The 24,421-nt window shown below is 41.4% G+C and overlaps 3 protein-coding genes and 1 pseudogene across 4 annotated transcripts; all 4 read right to left on the bottom strand.

Annotated features, from left to right (window-relative positions):
• Positions 1-440: 440 nt before the first annotated feature.
• Positions 441-3,658, bottom strand: LOC311015478 (B2 bradykinin receptor-like). Its single transcript, XM_084012738.1, has 2 exons — positions 3,537-3,658; positions 441-2,692 (listed from the first exon to the last, which is right to left on the bottom strand). Exons 1-2 carry the CDS (start codon positions 3,578-3,580, stop codon positions 1,648-1,650), a joined length of 1,089 nt encoding a protein of 362 aa, XP_083868864.1. The 5' UTR covers positions 3,581-3,658; the 3' UTR covers positions 441-1,647.
• Positions 3,659-5,622: 1,964 nt separating this feature from the next.
• bdkrb1 (bradykinin receptor B1) lies at positions 5,623-6,729 on the bottom strand (the record flags this gene model as incomplete). The annotated part of the gene is made up of 1 exon (XM_084012737.1): positions 5,623-6,729. One exon carries the CDS (start codon positions 6,727-6,729, stop codon positions 5,623-5,625), a length of 1,107 nt encoding a protein of 368 aa, XP_083868863.1.
• Positions 6,730-9,513: 2,784 nt separating this feature from the next.
• LOC311015481 (B2 bradykinin receptor pseudogene) lies at positions 9,514-10,542 on the bottom strand (annotated as a pseudogene). Its single transcript has one exon. The product of its transcript is annotated as a B2 bradykinin receptor pseudogene (transcript).
• Positions 10,543-12,028: 1,486 nt separating this feature from the next.
• On the bottom strand, positions 12,029-15,190 carry LOC311015480 (B2 bradykinin receptor-like). The gene is made up of 2 exons (XM_084012740.1): positions 15,088-15,190; positions 12,029-13,318 (listed from the first exon to the last, which is right to left on the bottom strand). Exons 1-2 carry the CDS (start codon positions 15,105-15,107, stop codon positions 12,277-12,279), a joined length of 1,062 nt encoding a protein of 353 aa, XP_083868866.1. The 5' UTR covers positions 15,108-15,190; the 3' UTR covers positions 12,029-12,276.
• Between the last annotated feature and the right edge of the window lie 9,231 nt (positions 15,191-24,421).

The following is a 24,421-nucleotide window of genomic DNA, read 5'->3' as shown; positions in this document are numbered from 1 at the left end:
GGATAGGGGCCCTACGTCCTACAATCAAATCATTATTAACTAAACTATCTAATAAAATAATGGTGTCTAATAATATCAGTCAGGAGAGCAATTTTTCTGTGCAATGAGTATTTTTACTCGTAACTTTAGTTGATAATACCTCTGTATTTTTTACTGGAATAGGATTGAATGCAGATTTTGTATTTTCACATTGTGGTATTGGTACTCTATATACTGGGCCAGATCTTATCATTCATCCATATTGGTGCTAACGTTGTGTAGCATCACACTAAATGAAATTACATTCTGGTTTTAGTTTTTTTATTGTGAGTAACAATGCACAACAGGATGTACACTTTAGATTAGGGAACACATATTAACCATGAACTAGTTTCTTATTAGCTTATTCTTATTAAGTGGTTTACAAAAACTCCCTAACTCACTATCAATAAGCAGTGATTAGGAAGTTATTAATGGAAAACTCTCACAGTAGTGAATGGCCTAGTAGTAGAACAGAATATGACAGAGAATGCAGAATATGATCATGCAGAATAAGGCATTAGTAAGTGATTATAATGGCTTAAAAACAGCCAATATGCTACTATGCATGCTAATAAAAAACTAGTGTTACCGTACATTGTAATTAAGGTCATTCCCTTGCTGTTTCTAGCAGCATATATTTTAGAGAGTATTAAAAGAGCATTCCATGTTGTTGGAGTCATTTCAGTGTGTGACCAGGGTGGCGCTGTGGGTAGCAACCAGATCTTATTTAAATGTGTCTGTATTTAAATGTATTCGTTGATAAACGAGGAAAGATTTCCACAGAAACGAGAACTGATTGCATTGCACACTTCAATATTTTTGTCACGAGAGAAAAATAAATTAAAGTTTAAATACTCATACTATAAGAGGTGCAACTCTTTCAGCAAAAGAGAGGTGGTTTCCATAACGACACTGTAAAGAAAAGCTACTGCCACACACTGTACAAAGCAACACACTGTACAAGCATGCAAATTGTATCCACGGCGTGTAGGTAGCCTTTCTCTTATGTTTGCTTTCTTGTGCCAATAAAGGATATAGTTTGATGTTGAAATATTACAAGGCCGTAAGAGCAACACCATGTATACAGTACAGAGAAACAGATTCAAACCCATATCCACACATCTTACTATTAACGTGTCATATTTAGACATATGTTGCTCTTACACAGAGACACAAAGTCTCTATTGTAATTATTTCCCTTGTGGCGCCCATTAGGCTACCTCTGCAATATAAAACCCAATCTGGTAGTGCTGGTTAAATATGAAGCGGTTATGATTTCTGGAAGCATTCCTAATGAAACAACAGTAATAAGGCATAAGTGCAGGAAATGCACATACAGTAAATATGTGTCACATCCCTTGCATTTAAAATGACCATACCCTTGATTTCCTTTGGTTTGCTGATGTTAGTAGACACACCAGAGGGTCGATATGTGGCCATAATGTCATGTCCTCCTCCTAACTTTCCTCCTTAAGTGTTGCACAGAGAAGAGAAGATGTCCCAGAGCACATCTTCTCATCTAACGTGATGTGAAGGTGTGGTCTTGTGATGGAAAATGTTCAAGACCAGACAGACCCAACACAGGAAGAAGCACGGAGTGACGGCACACACCAGAATCCTTGCAGATCAGCCGGAGACATCCTGGGTCTCACCACTACAACCGGGTTGACGTGTGAAGGTGGTGTTGAGGCTCGTCGTTCTGTCGGCGCTCCACCGCTTGAAGATCTCCCTAACTTTTTTCTGGAAGTTCTTTCCCACAATGATGTAGAGGATGGGGTTAAGGACGCTGTTGAAGAAGGCCATGTACATGACGACGTGTTGGCAGATGTTCAGGATGGTGAGCGTGCTACACTCTGTCACAACCAAGAGCAGTTTCACTATCTTTACCAGGTAGAATGGCATCCAGCAGATCATAAACGCCAGGAGGACTGCCAGTATCAGAGCGTTGGCCTTCTGCTCCACTTTCTGGATGTTTGACCTATTAATTAGGCGATTATTCAGAGCTTGAATAATCTTGAGAGTGCAGAAGGAAATAATGGCAATAGGGATAATGAAGCCGAACGTTGTGTGCATCACATTTAACAGGAGCCGGACATTGTTATTTGGGTAATTAATAAAACATATATTAGTATTGAAGGCAGAGAAATATCTCACTTGCCTGTAGACCAGTGTGGGGACACTCAGGAGCAAGCCGAAACACCACACCAGCAGACAGGCAAGTTTGGCATACTTGGTCCTCCGCAGTCCCCCATAGGACAGAGGGTGCACCAGTACCACGTAACGGTCTATGCTAATTAGAACAAGGAAGTAAATGCTGCAATAGGCGTTCATGTTGATGGAAAGGGTGACCAGCCGGCAAAGGGAATTATCAAAGGGCCAGTTGAATTTTTTGGCTGCATACACAGCCCAGAAGGGCAAACAAGCCAGTAGGATGAGGTCAGCAGCCGCCATGTTGCTCAAGTAGATCTCAGACACGGTGCAGGCCTTCTTATGAAGGCAGAAAACCATCAGGACAAACACATTCAGGACGATTCCCAGCACAGAGATGAGCAAGATGTACACAGGCAGCACAGTGGCGTGCCAATCCTTCATTTCTGCCTGAGGACACCGAGTGCTGTTTGTGTTGTTTTGGTCTCCAGAAACAGCCACCGTGCTGAAGTTAGCAGGGACACTGTGGAGGGTTAGAGATCAAATATTGAAGGATACTTTGAAAATGTTTTTAAAATTCAGTTATTATCATAATTTGGAATCCTGAGAAACACTGAACACCGTGAACACATGCTGAGTAGTTCTGAGTTAATGCTGTGAAATATTGAATACTGATTGACTCTGTGAAATAACTGTTTTCTTTCTTTCTTTACTGCTGGATAGTTTGTTAATTTACCAGCAGGGGTCAATAGAGGTTTATCTTAATCATCATGTATTTGCATGTTTGTAAGTGGAGTAGAAGTATTAATAAGCAGAAAACCGAAATACTCAAGTAAAATACAATTATGTCAAAATTGTATTCATGAACAGTAGTTGAGGAAATGTACTTCGGTATGTTCCACCACGTATTATTATTTGTTCGAGTTGCACCCATATGACATGTCTAGACATGACATTTTCTCTCTGGCTTTTTATTATGAAGGTGACTACATTTATACACAAATGTTGTACTGTATGTTCTATATGAGTCTGTATAAAGTATTTCACGTTTTATAAAGCTCCAAACATTACCGATGATGACTTTAAGTTGTAATCGAGACTGAAGATTTTCTGTTTGCTGCTGCCTTTCTGTAAACAATGAACTTCTTATACTTCACTGTAATTTCTTTGATATTCTTGTTTTTATTTATTTAATTTTTACATTTTATTGGCTTGTTTAATGCTTTTTCTCCAATGCATTTAATGTTTTATGTAAAGCACTTTGAATTGCCCTGGTGTTGAAAGGTGCTATACAAGTAAAACTGCCTCGACTTGCCTTGTTAATGGCTATAAAAAATAGTACAAATCAAAGAAAAGGTTATGCATACCTTGTAGGCATGGGAAGAAACATCCTCCCTGATGAAGTCCACATGTTAAATGACCAGATTCACCACACGACTCCTGTAGCTTCTTCTCACTTCAAAGGGAAAGCAAACTGGCGTGTTCTATTGATGAGTCAAAGAAAGCCATGGCTGTGTCTCCTCCTTCATCCAGTCCTGCTTCTGTTTCTCCCTCCCCATCTTCTAATAGCAGACGCAGCCTGTTGTCTGTTTGCAGTAAAGTTTCGTGTCTATGTATTTTTTCTGATATCATGGTTGCAAAGCTTCCGTTAGGCTATGCATTGGTGGGACGGCATTATCAGCTGTAACCGCCAAATGCAGCAGCCGAGCTGTGCAGACATGTTGGTGCAGAGCAGCAGCCACAAGCTATTTTTTGGGTATGTTATGCTTTGGGAGATAGCGACAGTAGAGTGATGACAGTACAGAGTTTCTGTTTATACAAACTTGTGTATACCCAGCTAGGTAGAATTAGTGATGGTGTCTGATGATGCTTTTACAAAAAAGTGATCGAACATAATATTTGAGACTTTTGTAAATGAAATAAAAGACTTATACCTTCTAAGACTTTTTAGGGAGGAAACTGAATTCAATGTTTTGTAATGTTAATGTAAAACTTTTCAAGACCTGCAGTGAATGAAGGGAGAGAAGATAAGGAATGACACACAACAAAGGACAGCTGGATGCAAGCCAGGGGCGTTACGGTCCTGATCCTTGCTCTTACAAATATCAGTTTTTATTTCTGTCATGCTCTAGGTTATAAAATAGGAAATAGGGCTATATGTTTCTGTCAGATTATTGGATTAGCATTGTTTTGCAATCTCACTTTTCATATTGAGCTGATAAAAAAGGACCATTATTAATGTTGTGCTGTGGTTTTCCTGCCAGGATCATTCAAAATGAAAGTTGTGAAATAATACAGGAAGTATACACAAAACCTGTTTTTTTTAATGTGGCAACAAGATAGCTCCAGCAACTTGCAACCCTGCCCAAGTTATTTCCTTTCCAGTGTCTTCCTCCTTCTCCAGCTTCCTTCTTCTCTTCAATCTGACACCATGGAATCAGTGTCAGGACATGATATAAACACAACTGTCAAATTCAACAGAAACCCAGCTGATGTTTGAAAGAAAACACTGATTCTTTATTTTTTAATAGTATAACATAACAGTATAACAGTATGCAGCACAAAATGTAAAGCATACTTTCCTCCAATGTGGAATGAAAGGAGTAGCAATGTCACCATCACAATGCAATGGGCATCATATGATTAACTGATTGTCTGTGTTATTAGATTTTAATAGGCTTCTGGAAATGCTCCTCATGTTGCAACATACAACAGACCATATGGCTGATAATGAGTCACACGTGAATACCTTAGGGGTTTTTTAACGGCCGCTAAATGTAAAACCTAATCTTTTGAGATAGATGTGAGGAAGTAGCTTTGCCCATGACGACATTTCAACAATACAGGCGTCAGTCAGTTGACTCTTCGCTTCGCCCGCATGTCAGACTTTCCTTTCTGAAACGACATACATATGCAAAGTACAATGACACTGGACAGATTTACTTAAAAAATCATTGTAAATATTTGTATTGATGTCATACGGAGGCAGAGAAAACCTGAGGGCTATTGCCTTTATTGTTTGTCCCCTGTCCAATCTGTTAATATGTTATACTAGCTGATTCCAAACATAATTCCTCTAATACACAAAAATAGCTTAAATAATGAGTGTTGATAAACTCGTTGCTGTGTATGTCACTACTGAATACATGTCTTGTTTACATCCCATCCCACAATGTAAATGTGAATGTACACAAAGTACATGGGCGGCCATTCTCTCATGTTTAGTGTCAGTGAAACAGATTCAGATACACATCTAGAAGTGTCTTTATGTAGGCAACCAACGCATGAGCTGCTTCCAACGTTTCCAACATTTTACAGCCATTAGCATTAGTTCTTCAAAGAACAATAACAAGCATCCTCCGATAATGCTGTTAAACCATATAACAGCATTATTGTTATTGTGTTAATTGACATGACGTAACAACGCTCTATTTCCATAAGCTGCAACAGAAGTCACATCTGATCCTTTGCATTAAAAATGACCACAGTCTTAATTTGCTCCGTTCTGTTAATGTAAGTGGACACAACAGAGCGCTGATACGTGGTCATATCGGATCCTCTGCGATGGTGTCTGGTCCTCCTATAGATGGAGCGTACTTTCCTCCTAAAGTACTGTCCCGAGAAGACATACAGCAGTGGATTCAGGGCGCTGTTGAGAAACGCCAAGTACACTGAAACCTGGCCCCCGATATCGAGGGTGTGGTACCACAGCTTCTCTTCCAGCGCTTGGACGTCACAGAGTATGTCAAGGAGGGTGAAGACCTGGAAGGGACTCCAGCACAGGAAGAACAGTAGAGTGACAGCGTACACCAGCGCTGTGGCCTTTGAGTCATTGGCGTCATTATGAGAAGCAACACTCTCCCTCCTCTGAACCAAAGCCTTGATTATGTTCCCACTGCTGAAAACAATGACCAGAACAGGGAGTAGAAAGCCCAATATGTTCATGAGTATCTGATGGGCCAACTTCCAATAGCCGTCATCACTGTAATCCAGTATACAGGCCGTTGTCCCTAACCTCTTTATGAACTTCACCTTTCTGTGAACAATGGTTGGCATGCTCATTACGACCCCTAACACCCACAGGACGGAGCACATCACCTTGGCGTACAGCGTCCGTCTCAGCCACCGGGCCTTCATGGTCTTCACGAGTGCCAGGTAGCGGTCGACGCTGATCATGACCAGGGTGTAGATGCTGGTGTAGAAATTGATAATGGAGAAGGAGTTGACCAGTTTGCACATGGCGTCTCCGTACGGCCAGTTATAGTCATTGAGGATGTTCATCGCCCAGAAGGGCAGACAGCACAGGAGGAGGACGTCCGCCAGCGCCAGGTTGCTCAGGTAGATCTCCGCTACGGTCAGGCTATCCTTGTGGGCGAAGAACACCGCCAGGACGAAGCTGTTGAAGAGAAGGCCCGACAGGGATAAGATGAAGATGTATGGGGGGACGATGGCGTGGATGAGCTCCCAATCTACAGAGGTCGGAGTCTCTGACGGACCGGGTGTCAGGCTGCTGTTTTCAGACCACAGTGTTGACAAAGATACAAGCGTTGTTGGCTCCATGGGCTGGGAAACCAAATAATTACACACAAGTCATCAGTAAAATCCTATTTTTCCTAACTTAAAATACATCATGCTGTGTTTCTACTGCCTAAAAAATGAAAAAATACATTTACAGTTAATAAACCATGTTGTAAATGACACATAAATGAAAGAAAAGTTGATGATGTTGGACATGATAACATTCATTCATTCTCTGTTCAGGTAGACATTACTCAACTATAATATCCTGAATACAGTCTATTGCAAGTTGACTTATTTCCCTTTAGTTAAACCAGACTTAACGTATTTGCCGGAAATACTTGTTGAAGTGGATTTATGTAATACCTTAAATATTTCACATGAAAAGGGCTGAACTACTGACTGATTTCTCGTCAAGTTGGGTATTAAGACGGCATAGCACCCATTAGCATTTTTTAAATACAGATTTTGACTATCAAAACAAAAAGATAGTAAGAACGTTCTTACCGTGCGTTTGATGAAAATGTTTCTCCTGTGCTTAAAATGATACGTCTGGAACACGACTCGTGTGTACACTGAGCTCCTGGTGAGAGTACACAGCGAGTCTGGGGAGAGATCTGCTACGAGAGTTTTTGTATATAGTTACATTCTTCCACACCCTTCGCCAAGGAGTTCAATATATCAACTTGTTTATGAGTGAGTCAAAATTTGGCCTGTGAACATGAGATAAGCTGAAACTGCAGTGGCCTAAATGTGTTAGTGTTCAACTTTCTCTGCACTACTGCAAAATACTTTCATGACATATGATGTATTTAAGGAAGTATTATTTTGTTACTTGAAAAAGTAGAATGATCAGTTATGTGATACTGTTTCACGGTCTTTTCATGCATTCACAACAACATTCCCCAAGCCCAAGGGGAAGATTACAGTTGATAGAAATGTGCTATTGATTTAGCTAATTAACATAATTATTGTTTGTAGTACCTCTGTGTGTGCTTTGAAGATGAGATATCAGTTTAATTAATTAATTTGCTTCTCAATTTGCAAACACTTTACCGTTTGTCTACAGTTAATACGTTTGCCTAAATAATAAAAGCTGCATATCCCTAATTATCCCCCCAACCATGTGTAATCCTATCTGTTCTAAATGTCTAACTGAAGCTGATGAAATACCAGTAACAAACAATAATGATCAAATTGGACGGAATACAAAATACAAACAGTTCTTGTCTTGTTTTGTGTTAGTATGAAAAAGGAAGTGTTTTCTAAAAGATGAGTATGAGGCTGTTGCGTTCCTTTTAAAAGGAAGTGTTTTCTAAAAGATGAGTATGAGGCTGTTGCGTTCCTTTTATGGTCAAAATGATCACAGCCCACTTGAATCATGCAGGCCATTAAGACACTCTAAAAGGGAATCTGGCTCAGTCATGGTAGCAACGATCAATTTGTATCAAAACAAAGACACTCCACGCTTCTAATAGTAATAGATGATACTTAATTGAAGACAAAAACACTCATACATAGTTGAATTATCGTCAACATTTTAAAATGATCGTTTTTAAAGACCTGGTGGCCAGTGTCTTCTGGAATTCAAACGCTTTTTATTATATTGATATTACAGAAGTTATATTTCACTTTCACATACACTACATTGGCAGCATAATACACAAGCATGATGGATTTCTCACATTAAATATGTTGTTGCATCCATTGGAGTAAGAGCCAGATTCAAAACGGGAAGTTGTTCAAGAAAACAAACTCCAGCGTCTTAGAAGGGCAACTCCACCTTCACTGCTGTCTGTGTTGTTGGGACAACCTGATGTGGTTCCGTCCACCTGTTGGATTTCTGGAGAGAGTTAATTTCAATAAAAAAAAATATGAAATTAATTAATGATGCAGAGTAGGAGGGATGGAACCCTTGCGCCCTCTATGGGCTGGCTGCCACTGGTTACCACTCATTGGTCTTGGATCTAAGTGAGTGTGTAGCTCCTGAGTCGAATAAAAACATGTTAGGTTTCGATATATGTCACAGTTGTACTTACATTACATTACATTACTTACATACAGTAAGTTCATTTTTTTGTTGCTTTTAGCTTCCATGAATGCAATATCTTGTTCTAATTCATTTTTGTCATCATCTGTAGATGTGTCTGTTGTGAAGGTTGGCTTTCCCGCCCTTTGCTCTCAGTCACTGTGATGTAATTTTCTCTGCTGCCTCTTGGGGCAGTCTTGAGCCCAATGCCCTCTCTCTCCACCGCCTTGGGATCTCTGAAGGATGGGCGTTGCCTCCTCTGCCTCCCCTACATCTACTTCTGTTCTGCCCTCTGCTGGTGAAGTTAATCTGCATATTTTTTCTTAGTTTGTGGTGGAAATCTGAAAATAAAGAGGTTTACAACAACTTCATCTTTTGTCTGTTTTATTATACTTTTGCAAAGGGATCGGTGCAGTACAGAGTGCGAGGCAGTGAGAGAAATACAGCATCTTTATACACAGTTTGTTATGACTGCTGGCTAAAGCTGCTTGTTGTAGTAGTAGAAAGTAAGTAAGAAAAGCAAATTGTATTTTTCCATTACATTATCAAAAACATTTATGCTCCAGGATTCATTTCTGATATTTCTTTACGTCATGACAGATTACATAGAGAGGATTGATACACTATGATGTTGTTATGGTAAATGTGAAGATGGCTAGCTTAGCTTAACTTGGCTCTGTGCAAACGGCTGGACATTCTCAAAGTGGCAACAGGTTGATTGAGTGTATGATGAGACCTAAATAAATGGATTTCTAGCAGCTATTCATTGTCAAGCGTTTCTCTATATGTGTAGATCTCTAGATTTTAGTGCTCTCAGTTTGTTTAGTTGAGTTGAGATTGACATTGGAATGGCGGGACTTCCACCACTGCCTTTTCCTCCTGCACAGCACAAGTCTAAACACTTCCCTTGCCCTCTGCCTAAAGTGCTTCCCAACAATCACATACAGGAAAGGATTCAATGAGCTGTTGCTATAGCCGAGGTAAGTAGCCAACTGGTTTCCAATGTCCAACACGTACACCCATGTACATCCAGGGATGACTTCATAATGATCCAAGGTATCCAGGAAGATCAGAACCTGGTAAGGCAGCCAACAGAGAACGAACACAGCCAGAACAACGAGAATCAGATACGCCGCCTTCCTTTCCACACTGCTTTTGCTGCCTTTTCTCATCTTCCGGCTGCTCCGAAGGACCTTAGCGATGTGGAAACTACAGTAGGATACGATGGGAACAGGGATAAGGAAGCCTACGGTGCTGACAGTCAAGTTGTAGCGCAGTCTCCAGCCTTCGTTGGGATAAGCGATGTAGCATGCGTCAATACCCAGATGAGGGAAGAACTTGACGGATCGGAAGAGGACAGCAGGGAAGCTCAGCAAGACTCCAGCAATCCAGATAACGAAGCAAATTCCGTGTGCCCAGAAGGCCCGTCTCTCCCTCCCCTGGGTCAGGGGTCTAGTGAGGGCCAGGTATCTGTCCATGCTCACAAGTGTTAGGAACAGCACACTGCAATAATAATTCATCCCGATGACAATGTTGATAAGCTGGCACATGGGCTCCCCAAACCTCCAGTGGAACTTGTTGATGATGGTTGCCACCCAGAATGGCAGGCAGGAAACCATGAGGAGATCGGCTGCTGCCAGGTTGCTCAGGTAGATGTCGGCGACAGACCGGCGTTGCTTCTGGAGGCAGAACACGCACAGCACGAAGGAGTTGCCGATCACTCCGAGGAGGCAGATGATGGACATGTAGGCAGGCTGCATGGCGTAAACCCAGTCCCACGCATCCGTGTGGTTGCAGACAAGCTCAGCTTTTGCATCGCTCTCCATATGTGGATGACTGTGGAAGCTGTGCAACAGTCGCCCTTGTATGTTGTAAAAACATGGGCGTGTTCATATTATATATGCCAAAAAAACCTTTTAACTGTGTCAACACGGGTTCAATATCTGTGTTGCTATATCTTCCCGTCAGGATTTGAGTTCCAAAGTGAGAAGGATAATTGATTTAATGGAGTGTTAGTGATTTAATGGTGGTTTATCAGTCAGGGCACACAAGGACGCACATGCTTCCATCAATGGGAGTCTTGGCAACAGTGATTGAAAAGAACCCAGGCCACACATTCATACCTGCTTGCATGGCTGTACCAACTGTTGACGTCATAGAGGTATGGACCTCTGTATTGTTTCTGAAGTACATACGATAAAAAATCCCAAAGAATTTGATCCAATTCTTGATTTTTTCAAACATCTTAAAATGCAGATATTTGGATCAGAGAAATCAACATTTTTACAGGGGGCATGCCGCTCAACTCCCTAACAAATTCAATGTTTGGACCTCTGTTTTTCTCAAACGCTGCTGCTTATGGCCTTTATTGCATGGACACACACACACACACACACACACACACACACACACACACACACACACACACACACACACACACACACACACACACACACACACAGCACATTGCAAATTATAATTATATGAAAGACCAACTGAAGTTTGAATACTGCTCACTTTTTGTGAAAGGATGATAAATAAATATGACACTGCAGCTTCTGTGCATACATTTGGGAGAGATTTTTTTTTTAAAAGTGGGACTTTTTAAGCTTCGGGCCTCTGGCAAGATGTTTGACATGACAGAGTGACATTTGAGTGCCGGCTATACAAGGAGACACGCTGTCAGCTTCCATGTTACTGACAGGAGTATGTCATCGCCCTGATTTTCCCCCATTCACATCCCCTCCTTCCAACCGATAGTCTCTAACTATTGAGCAAGAAAAGCCAACCAGTATAATCCTAAAATGTGGATAAAAATACATGGAACAAGGTCAAACTGTGTATTTTTGGCCTTCATTTTTCCCTCTGAGGCAATTTTTTTCTCCCAACATGTTTTTTTGTTCCACAACAATTTCTAGCTCTGGCAATGGTAGAGCCTGACTCCTAACAAAGATTTCCTGTTTGGCTCGACATGTTGGGTACAAACTAGGGGTGTACCCTTTGCCCACAGCCCACAATGAATCAACATTGGGCCATTAAATGGCGGTGTGGTTAGAAATGTAAAAAAACGAGACAAGTGATGTCCACACAGCCAACAAAAAGGAGCATGTTTGTGTGTCACCACTGGAAACTCTTTTACAGAATCCTGTTTTTAACTCTGCAGACAATGAGTCAGAAACTCCAGGAAAATTACTTACTTAGCAAGCATGTTGTGAGGGCACACGGGACGGAGCATGTTTTTGTGCTCAATTCAACATTTAATACATTATAAAGATTTTATGAGACATCCATAAAACCATACATATGTTTTATTTATTATGTCTGTTATGCTCAGAGAATTACAAATACTGGTACTCTTTAAAATAGAGTATTGCAAGACAGAATACAAGAACTGAATATACAAACATTATGCTGATTTACATCACATCACCTGCACATCCTCTACAACACTAATTAGCTTATCATTGGAATCATTTGAGCGAGACTATTAAATGACTCTCTGCCACAGTCATTGTTCTGCCAAGTCGATTTTGAAGGGGAACAGTGTTTTTGAAGGTATTTCACACCAAAGTCTTCAGAGTAGAAGACAGGTTTGATAAACGCGAGGTCTCAGAGGTGGCCGTTTTCCTAACTTCCCACTGCTTGAAGAGTTCCCGAACTTTTTTACGGAAGTTCTTTCCGACGAGGACATAGAGGATTGGGTTGAGGACACTGTTGAAGAAGGCTAAGTAGGTGGAGATCTGATTGCAGATGTCTAGGATGGCCTCAAGGTGGCACCCTTCCAGTAATTTCGCTCGCACGAGCACGTGCAGCGTGGTGACCATGTGGAACGGCACCCAGCAGATGAGGAACGCCACGAGGACTGCCAGCACCAGAGTGGTGGCCTTCTGCTCCGTTTTCTCAGCGTTAAACCTTTCTATCGCCTGGATCTTCAAAGCTTTGATAATCTTGAAAGTGCAGAAGGAGATAATCGCAACGGGCAGGATGAAGCTAAATACGACCAACATCCCATCGAAGAACAGCTCTGCAATTGGGTTCGGGTAATCCAGAAAGCATGCATTTACCCCATACATAGGGAAATATTTCACTTTTCTGAAGATGAGTGTGGGCAAGCTGAGGAGCAGGCCAAAACCCCACATCAGCAGACAGCCCAGTTTGGCGTATTTTGTCCTGCGCATTCTAGCGTGGGACATTGTATGCACCAGTGCCACGTAGCGATCCATGCTAACCAGAACGAGGAAGTAGATGCTGCTGTAGCTGTTGATCTTAATGCCCAGGTTGACCGCTTTGCACATGAATAGACCAAAATGCCAGTTGAAGCCGTTGGATATGTAGACAGCCCAGAAAGGCAAACAGGACACCATCACGAGGTCAGCGGCAGCCAGGTTGCTCAGGTAGATCTCGGCCACGGTGCAGGCCTTCTTGTGGAAGCAGAAAACCGTCAGGACGAAGACGTTTAAGATGATTCCCAGCACGGTGATGATCAGGATGTACACCGGCTGGCCGGTGTACAGCCACGTCCAGTCATACAGATCAGAACAATCTGTGCCATTGGTGTTGTTTTGGGCTGCGAATAAAGCTGTGGTGCTGACGACCGGGACGCTGGAGAGAACATAAAACAAAGACAATTAAACATTGACGTTGAAATGAGGGTGTCCCAATAAAGTTTTGTTTTTTTTGCCACTGATCTTGAGTCCTGAGCTGATATATTTTCTACAAGTTATTGAATCAAAGCCGTTCCTTTAACGATGTTTTCTTAGTTTTTACTAAAAAGCAAACCCCCTCTTAAATCTTTCTGGCCTCATCGCTGTCTTTTTTCTCCCATTAAATCTGTCCTCTGTTTATAGTTACCTGAATGAACTGTACTTTGTTAGGTGTTTTACTTTTGTTGTCTGCACATCTTTTGCCCAGATTATATTGATGCACGACTCTTATTTTGCTCGTGGCGCTTTTGTTGCGCTTGCCGTGGCGTGGTGAGTGTCGTTAGCTCTCAGCCACCGTCTCTGTCAGTGTCCAGAGATGACAACAAAACACGACGTGCTCTCACACTGAGCTGAAATGAACTTCCCATAAATAACAGTCTGGGTTTGTGGTTGTTGCACTTCGGGGCCCAGGCCCCCGCAGTTGACGCCTGCTGCAGACTGTGAAAGCTTTGCATATAAAATTACATATCTGACAGCGAAATGGCTCAATAAAACTGATACCGATCAGCTAAAAAACACCTTGATAGGCCCTGATAACAATCCCCCAGATTATTAGTATATTTAGTTACAGATATTTAGTTAAATAGACTTTTTAGAGTTAGGGGAGACCAACACTACTGTCATGAATGCACAGAGAATATGCATCTGGGGCAAGCAGGCAGTTAGCCTAGTTGAGGTACTGTCTATAAACGGTGGATAATGACTGTAGTATTGTCATTTGTTGATGGGGAATGATCATCCTGAGTTGGCCTTAATGTTTCCAAAGGAGCAGAGATAAACTTGTACAGTAAATCACTTTCAAGCTGCATGAGCGTCGTCGTGCACTAGAATAACATCAGCTATACCATAACAACACGACCGTCCTAACTGAGCTCATCATAAGCCTCTGAGCTGTTTGAGCACCAACTCCATCATAGAACAGAGCTGTCTATTTAAATGTCCACTGTCCAATAATGAGCAACATGCTTCCATCCGGTTCACTCTAATTTCCCTGGTGGGGATTAGATTTTGCTCTGCACAGCATGAGATATCATTTTGGTTGTCCACTAATCTGTTTCGCACTGAACTGTGATGTCAAAGTCAACGCTATTTTTTGAATTGACGTGTATTAAGAATCAATAACAATCGATAGAGCTGCACCGTATGAGCATATGTCTGCATCAAACCTGTCACATAAGAGTTTGTTTGTTCTTACTGTGGTGCTGGGCAAATTGAAGACATAAGCAACTGTTGAAAAGTGCAACATGAACTGAACAATAACCAAAACAAATTTTACAAAATGTTAGTGGTTTTTCTGTCCATCCTTCGCCACATGTGAGCTCACTTATACATCTACCCTGAACATCTTTAGAAGAAAAGATGAGAAATACGCCTGCATGCTACTTCATGCCACGATTTATTCATTGACAGCTTTTTGGATTCTGCTTGGATCTGAAGATCAACAAGTCTTAACAAGGTATGATGCTTTACTGGTAGCTGAGCACCTTTCGTCATGTGCATATTATTAATCTCTTTGATTACATGTCCCTACTGGTTACTGTTACGTATCAATAACTTCAGTTTCCCAACACATTTTGGTGTATAATGAATCTGAACACTACTGTGTCCACTCTCAATGTTAAAGAGGACATAATACAATATAAATAAACAACAACAAATGACACATACCTTGTAGGTTGAAGAGTCATTTCTCCTGAGTAAGTCCAGATGCCTGACTACGCTGCTGCAGTAACCCGACTGTCCCCAGTCTGTCTCTGACTCGCTCTCTTATAGGAAACTGTAATTTGAAGGATGTCGGCCAATTTCATCTGTTTCTCTCTCTCTCTCTCTCTCTCTCTCTCTCTCTCTCTCCTGCCCTCCCCTGAGTCACATCACACTCAACACGTCCACGTGTTTGTAATCTGGTATAGTTACTGTTTACTTGCTTGATGTTTTATGGTTGGGTTTTTAAAGACTTGTCGGTATCCAGCCACTTGAGCGGGATGTTGAAGTCGGTGGGTGACGTCTGTCTTCGTGTAAACACACTGTAGGTGTTATTGAGAAGGTCAGCAGAAACAACGCCAACAAAGTTGCATTCTGGAGAAATTATTCTGGGAAATAATCACAATTTCCCATTTCTTAATCATCTGAGTATGATGTCATATCCGTAGCATTAAGGTTACTGGGTGATCACTATGTTGGAGGATAAAAGGATTGGCTCCCTTTCACCAAAGCATTACATTCTGGGTCACAATAAAAAGCTTTTTTTATGCCTGAATGTCTGCAGAGGCACTAAAGAGAAATAATGATACAAAATGAAGTTTGCTGCCGCTATGTGCAGCCTATGATCATCTTAGCCAAATAAAGCTCCTGTCCAAGATGAAATGGTTTCTGCGAGATATTTGAAAATATGGAGGTGGACTGGTAGAGGCTTCTCATCCCCCTACCCGTCTCTTGCTTTAGGCAAGGTGTTATTCTATTTATGAGTTGAAAAGGTGAAAAAAAAAGAACAGCAAATCAAATAATTCACCCATCTGGCATCGTCCTGTCATGGAACATTCATCCTCCACCATTTCTCTCCTGCTTTAGAAGGATCCTTCCTCCTGCATGATGCCAGTAATTACCCTCCAGTCTCTTCCTAATCTATCAAACTAGAATTCATAATCAGATTTTCTACACCGCATCTGTGTATTACTGAATGCAGGTAGATGGACTGGAGGCTGCGATTATCAGCGATTGTGATTGTCGGCTCTTATCTGATAATCACTGATCGTCATTCATCTCAGAGACAACGTTTGGATGAATGACCTGCAATTTGAGACGTTAAGAGCTAAATGGGGATAAATAAAAAAACACTTTAAACCAAAGGCCATTTTCAAATTAGCAGTGGAGGGCCTAAAAGTGGTAAATAATGTGAAAATTTCACATTTTCATGTGATTAGCGTGCAGTTAATACATGACCATGACTGATCATTCTTGAAATGATGTTGCAATGATGTATTTTGGTTTTGCCACTTCCTGTTGCACGGACATCGAAGGCCACCCTCGTGATATTGTGTCATGTTTATCTTCCAAGTGTAACTTGAACTCTGAACCACAATCACAGAGCTAACCTTGAAGTGACCTCCAGCAGGAAGGAGCCCTGAAGGCTGAGATTTCCAGGTGGTGCTGGCGCCGTTCTCGTCATTCTCTCGCCCTGACAGGTCAGGTTGTCTGTCATACCATCTAATAACAGCCAAGTCAGGAGACTTCCTGGTGTTGCAAGTTATAGCGTTTCCTCCTTTTCTTTTCTACCATTTCCTCTCTTTTTTTAAAACGATAACAATAAAAATCAGACGCTTATTAAGTGGATGTTTTGTATACACTTTGCATGATTAATTGGTCTCTGTACCACTGACTGTATTGTACAATATTGCTGCACCTTTCCAGGGAATTTCCTTGGCGTGGCAAGGGTAACTGGATACCAAAACACCAGAATAAACGTAGTTATGTAAAATGATCATTACAAACAATGGGGTTGGTATCAGAATATTTCAATATCGCCATGGCTATCAAATGATTCTAGTTGGTCTGATGAATTAAACTCCTTATGAGACTTCAGTGCTTTCCATAGTTTGTTCACATATTGTGAAAGAGTATTTGATCTTCAGCCAAAAGCCAAAATCAAGTTTGTTCATTCTGTCTCTGAAAAGTTACTGTCATTAATTGTGCATATATTTTTGACAAGACTTGACTTAGCATCCACAGAATGGTGTAAATAAGCTTTAGTCAGTGAAGCTATGTTAATTTAAAAAAACTGAATTTGTCTGATTTCTAATAGGCTGAATATAAAACATTCTACTTAGAAAAAGGTTAAAACTATTCACACAAACAACTGATCCAGATGATTATTTTGACACCTAAAAGTACCAAATGGATCATTTCAGACATGAATTTAATTGCACCATCTGTTAGGTTACAGATAAATCATTTGTCTTGTGAAGGAAATGTCCTTCAGCAAAAATCTTTATTTATTGCATTGCTTTTTACAGAATGATCAGCGCTGCTGCCAGAAATACCTCCTGTCTTTTTGGCCCGTTTTTCACTTCCTATTCAGTGATGCTAATAAAACACTGTTCATAACAACATCAACGACATTAATGTAATGAGGTTGAATGGGATTTCACCTTGAGCCGTGTGCATGTTGCTGTTTCTTAATTCAGTATATTATGGGCTTTTGGAGATCGAAACTTAAACTCGAATTATTCATAACAAAATATTTGTTTTTGTAATGAACATAATCAAATGAGATTTTCCACTGCAATAAGAACCACAAACTCAAAACTGTCTCAAAACCTCAGCAAAATAATAACTTTACTATGAGGGAAAATGGGGAAAATGCCGATATCCAATCATAACATTAACTTTAGCCTAATATGTATCATTTAAACTCATGCTGTGGTCCAATGATGCATAAGTATATAGAGACACATGAATCCTATAAATGATCAGTCGACTATGTGAGAGTTATCATAGCAAACTGAAAGGAACTTGAGTAATCGTGACAACAGACGAAATCGCCGTCCGTTGCCGGTAGTTATGTCTCAGTGGTGTGTAATGAAGTATAAATGTCTGGACGAGGGGGCGGCACGGCTCATGCTCCCCTTTGAAAATACTCAGCTCATTTCCTGCCTGTCTGCTTAACGTTTTTTTTCCCTTTTCTTTCCAGGCTGTGAGTTCTATTACTCGGTGCTGGCCCCCGTTCCCTCTTTCATAACTCCTCGTGATTACAGCAGGCCAACGCTCCTCTCCTCTCCAACGTATTGTTTTCACAGCTGTCCGGTACAATTAGGGCCTTTTTGAAAGGAGAGACAATGAGACTATAAGTGATGGAATCGCACCAACCCCAGGGTCTGATGCTGGGAGTGGCGCCCCCACCCCCACACCCACCATAGGCCACAGCTCTTGTCTGAAACCACTAATGCAACTTTGATGAGCACTGTGTGACGCCACTAATGCAGCCAGCTGTGGAACAACAAGACATTTCTTCACAAAAGAAAGTTAAATTCGACTCCGGCTTCGAACGCTGTGTGTCTGGCTGTGCAAATGTTCCTGGCAGTAAAAACACAGACCACCCAATGTCGCTGTATTAACTGGTACAGACAGAGACGGTTACGTTTCTGTACAAAAGGCTGAGATAGGTTCTGGAAAAGAATATGTGTCTTCCCTCTTTTTCTCTCTCTCTATAAGCAAATCAAACATGCATAGGCAATAAAATAAGGAATCAATTTCTCATCCCCTTTTTGTTCTTATTAACAAACCAGCCATCAGACATTATGGAATACATTGCGCAAGTACCTGTGGGCGGCCATAATCCAAACATCTGTTATCTTAATCTGTTTTAATTCTGTGATTTTTGAACGTCACAACAAATATTAAAAAAACATTGTAATGCCAGGAAATCTGTGGTTTATGGTAAAATGAACTTGTTTACGTGCAATGACCAAGGTGATGGATGGAGCTTGAGCTGAGGGGGTTCATGGTTTAGAGAAGAACCGAGTGAGAGCTAAACTGTGTGGGAGGAAGCTACTTGATCAGGAATGAATATTTGATCATCTCATTGAGTGGATAATTGTGGTCATGACTCCAAATGATTTTATTGAATGACGCAGCTTTTAAGTGAGCATCCACTTTGTCGACATCTGAAAATGCTGTTGAAAAGTAAGATCATTTTGTGCTATTTATCAGACCAGCTCCTGCAAGTTTTATATGCCTGAAAACTCAGTTAATCCTTTTGGCACACTCTAATTCAGGTTAACATTTAAACCGGTCCATACTGAAAATATGACATGTGAAATATTTTGAGAGAGCTGCTTCTGAGATTTTCCACCATTAAAGGAATGTCTGACAGGCAGACGGGCCTGTCTTGTCTTAGCCAAACAAATACTGTGTCATTTTACCCTGATGCCAACTGACAGACTCCAAATGTTAGCCTCAGAGGGACAAAAGAGATGACTCCTTGTTTTACCAGATGACTTTTGACAGTATGGTGATCCGTACTGAGCGGATGGTTACTGCATATCACAACTGTAACTTCTCTATTTCCCTGAAACATCTCTTCTATCTGAAAAGGAGAACTTCTAGATAACTCGAGGCAATGAAATAAATGGCACATTCTTTTAAAATTTTCACTTTCTAATTAAGTATGTTATGTAGCCTAATTATCTGTAGAAATACAGTATATCTTGAAACGTAATTTAGATTTGAATTTTCATATTCATTCATATCATCATGTACATATATAACTCTATTTACAAAGAGAATAATAATATATACTGTACATACATTACATAAAATGATTAACTAATATATAACACTCAAATAATATATTGAATTCCAGCATTCTCTTTCATGCTATATTAGTATAAGTTTGAGTACATTTAGAAGTACTGAAAACAGTTCCTTGTATGTTCCTGATTCTACAGTATAGTAAATATTGCATGTCCCCCATCTGGGGAAAAAAAATATGGAGCCCTCTACTGGATGAAAGTGTTATGGGCCTGAGGAATCAAATAGCCAAGTAATAAAAGTGAGAGGACGGCAGGCCCTTCTGAAAACAAACATGCACATTAGAACATGTATGGAAATAACTTGAGCAGATTGTGTTCATGTGACTCTCATCAGACATTATACTTATCTGAGGATATACTGAGATATTTGTCTCATGAGCATGTGAAATTGATCATTTCTGACTAAAAATTCACCTTATCTGACCTGTCAAAAACTGAAGAAATACACTGTAAAATTGAGCAGTAGAAGTACATTTACTCAATTACTGTACTTTTCTTCTACACTATCCCTAAAGTACAATATTTGCCTCTGAAGTGTTGTGGAATAGAAGTATAAATAGAAAGTAACCTGAAAAAATGGGTTCCTCTCCCCCACTGACAACATAGGCTTCACTAAATTTAACACCTCAATACCAAATCCTTAAAAAGAAACTTATAATACTTGTGTACTTTTATTTGACCTGAAAGCCGTCCCACAGAAATGACCGAACAGGTGTCATGAATCATAAATAACATCGTGGCTGTATGATCAGCCTCGAGGGAACACCTGTCACACATTCATCATCACAGCACAGAGACCCGGACGGAGGTTTCCTCTGTTAATCCCAATCCTTTTCCTCCCCATTCTCTTCTATCTTTGTTCCTCTCAATCATCCTGTCATTTTCTGTCAGCCAGTGCATCTGTCTGTCCGTCCCTTTTACTTGTCCCCCCCCCCCATTAGAGGCTTCCACTTTAATTTTGGCCGGCAACCCGAGTAAGGAAGCCTCAACTGTATCTGCCAATCGGCGCGTCAGGCAACCGGAATGATGGATGTCAGTCTCCATGGTGACAGGCGGCATGTCCTGCATGCTGATAGTCAATGTGGTGACAGAACTGTGGCGGTTGCCTGCTGAGACTTACATTTAATGCTCTGCTTATAGATCCAGTGTCATGTCTGCCTGATGATAAATGGTTGAAGCAGCTTCAGCTCTAAGTGTTTCATCGTAGCAGCAGAAGAGCAGCAACTGCAGTCCAGGTACTTTTGGATGGATCGGCATGAAGTTTTGGAGCATAAGACTTTTCCCTCAACACCATCATAAGGGTTAACATTTATGGCTTTTGGGGAAATGTCTACTGCATGGATTGCCAGGGTATTTGGAATTGGTATTGAAAATGTGGAATAACGTCACAATTTTAGCTCATTTTTGATCTTCTATTTAACTGTACTCTCTCTGGTCTGCATTTCTTGTAAATGTAAATTGCTTTGTTGTCCGGGTGCAACAACAAGGAACTACACAAATGCATTTTTCTTGCCTAGATGGGAATTGTTAGCATGCTGACACAATAAACTAAAGTGAACATGGTAAGCATTTTTTGAGACAGCGAGGAGCCGCTGGTGTGGCTGTCGCCTGGCAACACAAGCGTGCGCTATTTTGAATCGGCCGCCACGGCTTCGCTCTATGTCAACTTCCCTTGATAGAAAATGAGGGTTATATAAGAAAAATAATAACAGTAATAAGCTTAATATGTTATAGATCTGGCGCGGGGCGCAGGCGGGAACGGCTGTATCCATCTCGTTCAAAGGGCAGGCTCCTCATAAAATGCCTTCTCTTTCTAAGGATGTTTTCAATACGAGACGACAGGCAGAGAGATACTCTGTCTCTTCCTGCCTCGTAGAAGTGTGTGTGTGTGTGTGTGTGTGTGTGTGTGTGTGTGTGTGTGTGTGTGTGTGTGTGTGTGTGTGTGTGTGTGTGTGTGTGTGTGTGTGTGTGAGAGAGAGTGAGAGACCCCGCGATACTAAATCAAAAGAATAGGACTCCTGCCTTTTGGATGACGGGTGATTCTGAGCTCCCATCATGGAGTAACAGTAATGAAGCATTTTTCAGCGAGGCTGCTGCTGCATCAGGGGGTGGTGGAGCCCCCGGGATTGCATTAAAGACTCTCCGTTCCCTGTCACACTTGGCACACTATTTACCCTCCCATGCGATTTGGTAGCAAGTAAAGCTTAATGAAGAAGTGGATTACATGTGATTTTCTTTTACATTTGGCCCTGCCTCTTGTCTCCTAACAAGGGGAAAGGGATTTTAACAAATTGAGTTTTATTCAGGATGCACATCATCACTTCACTACTCCCTGTCAATTTCTGCAGGATGCTCGCAGGGGCTTATCATCTCATCAATCGTTCTGCTTAGTCAGAGCAGGAGGTGCTGCCCCTGTGAGCTTCTCATCTGAGGTTATTAGCCGGATTGACAAGCATCTCTAATGGCATCATTAGCGGGCATATTTGTGTGTGAGAAACAAAAGTGGAAAGAAGAAAATAGCCTGCGACAGAAACGAGCAAAATCAAGGTCCAGAAACGGGTGCCACGAGCCAAAAGGCGCTGTCCAATTCCATTACAGCCTGCTGTTGCCATGGTAGCAGCCCACCTAAAAATGTTCCCACCAACCTTTCTTCCCTCTTGTATGTTACCAGGACGCACACAATGCCAGTTGGCAAATTGTGTGCAACATCTCTGTTAGGGCGCCGACAGCTGTCGGTATATTCACAACGTCATCGGAGCAGAGAATAAAACTTCATCCCTCTTGTGCACTCGAGCTGTTCCCGTCAAAACATCCGTCATTCCAACGTCAGAGTCGGTTACAGACGATGCAAAACGGAGCATAATTCATGTTACGCTCGGATTCCTTGTGCTTGCCTCTTTTCAGAGGCACTGATATAGCAGTTAAACAGAGTTTAACAAACATGTCGTCCGGTTGATGCCATGTCAACGAGCACTCTTTCATCAAACGCCCTTTACTGATTCCGATAACAACCTAATCCCATGAGTCAGGAAAACCAGATCTATGAACCTGAGGCGAACTAATGCATCTCCATTATCTTTCCTGTATCGTGGTCTGCTGCAGTGAGCTCATTCACCTGGGGACAGCCATTCAACTTTTGACCTTGGGTCCCTGCAGTACAACCAAACCCTGGCAGCATCATTATAGGAAAAACTGCTCTGGGTCTAATGCATATAGTATGTTAGGATGCATCGTGTAGCACCTCACTGACTTCCAAGGTGCAAGGAGAAGTGGTCTGAACTCCAGCAACACTTGTAGTATAAAGAACAACTGTAATATCGTTTTAATCATATATATGGATATTAAACAATGTTTTAGTTTACAGTATTTGTCAACTATTGTGTCTCCTATGACGCATTTTGCATTTCAGCCATGTGATTTACCATATTCTCACTATTTGGTGCAAGTCTTGAAATATTTGAGTGATAGCTTGTCCCAAAAGTTGGCCATATGATCAGTGATTGTAAATAAATTGAGTGTTTTTCATTCCTTACTGATGGATATCAGGCTCCTGATGATACTCAAGAGCTCCAGTATCACTTACTCCCACATACACTGCCAGCACAGACACTTGCACTGTAACAAACATCCCCTATTCTCTCACAATAGTTTGTCACATATAACAATTTGCTGTTACGGGTATATTTATGAGACACATTATATAGATGCTAATGTATAGCGCCCTTCGGTAAGACCCGGGGATAAGTATACACCCATACTGTACGCTCTCTTGTGTCTCTGAAGTGACAGTTTGATAAGATGTGTCTAAGCGGCTTGGCATATATTAGCATACCCGGCACCTCATCACCAAGCTGTCACTCTCGACTGGACAGGAGTCCGGGTGAAGTGTTACATCCCGGGAGACTTCAGGGCAACAGAGGACGAAGAGACAACCTCTCTTTACATTCTCCTGTTTCACACCATCTCCTCTCCTCTCCTCTCCTCTCCTCTCCTCTCCCTTCTGACCGATTAATCTCATCCCACTTTCAATTAACAACATTATCTATTATTCACAGGCAAGGCCGGCCTCATCTCACATACACCATATCAATGAAGTCCACCATGGATTTTTCTCAAACCATCACCCTCTAATGATAACTATGCATTAGCATAGATTAGCCCAGGCAAGGTCAATGGTTATCCATTTCACCCTGCTCTTTCTGAGGGAGTTTTTTTTAGACTGCCTTGCCTCGAGGAGTCAGCGGCTGTGGCGACACCCCTGGGATCTCCCCCCCCTCCTCTTCCCACAGTTGAGTCACTTGATCGGATAAAAGAGGAAAGGCACAACAAGCAGCGGAAGCAAAGTGAAGGTTGTTCAAAGATTCTGTGCGGCCGACTTCACTTACAGCTCTATCTCCTCAGCCGCGGGGATCAGAGGGGCCCGTGGCGAATTCGAAGGGAGCTGATCCACGTATTATGAATCAAGCTGCCTTTACGGTGTGGAAAGGGCTGATTTAGTCTGTAAGGTGAACAGTAGCCGATGCTGTAAAATTGGTTTGAAATCACTTTTGCTCAGGGTGACAGTGTTTTGCATCCACTAACTTGAGGGAGTAGACCATTCTGGATATGTCTGTTCCAGTTAGAAAAGCACCTGTGATGCTGTGGATCTCAGTAACGTTGGAAAATCATTGGATTACAAATTTACAGGAGTACTG

This window comes from Eutrigla gurnardus, assembly GCF_963514095.1.
Source record: "Eutrigla gurnardus genome assembly, chromosome: 7".
NCBI lineage: Eukaryota > Metazoa > Chordata > Actinopteri > Perciformes > Triglidae > Eutrigla > Eutrigla gurnardus.
Note: the sequence above shows the minus strand (reverse complement) of the source record. Positions and strands in the feature narration are given on the sequence as shown.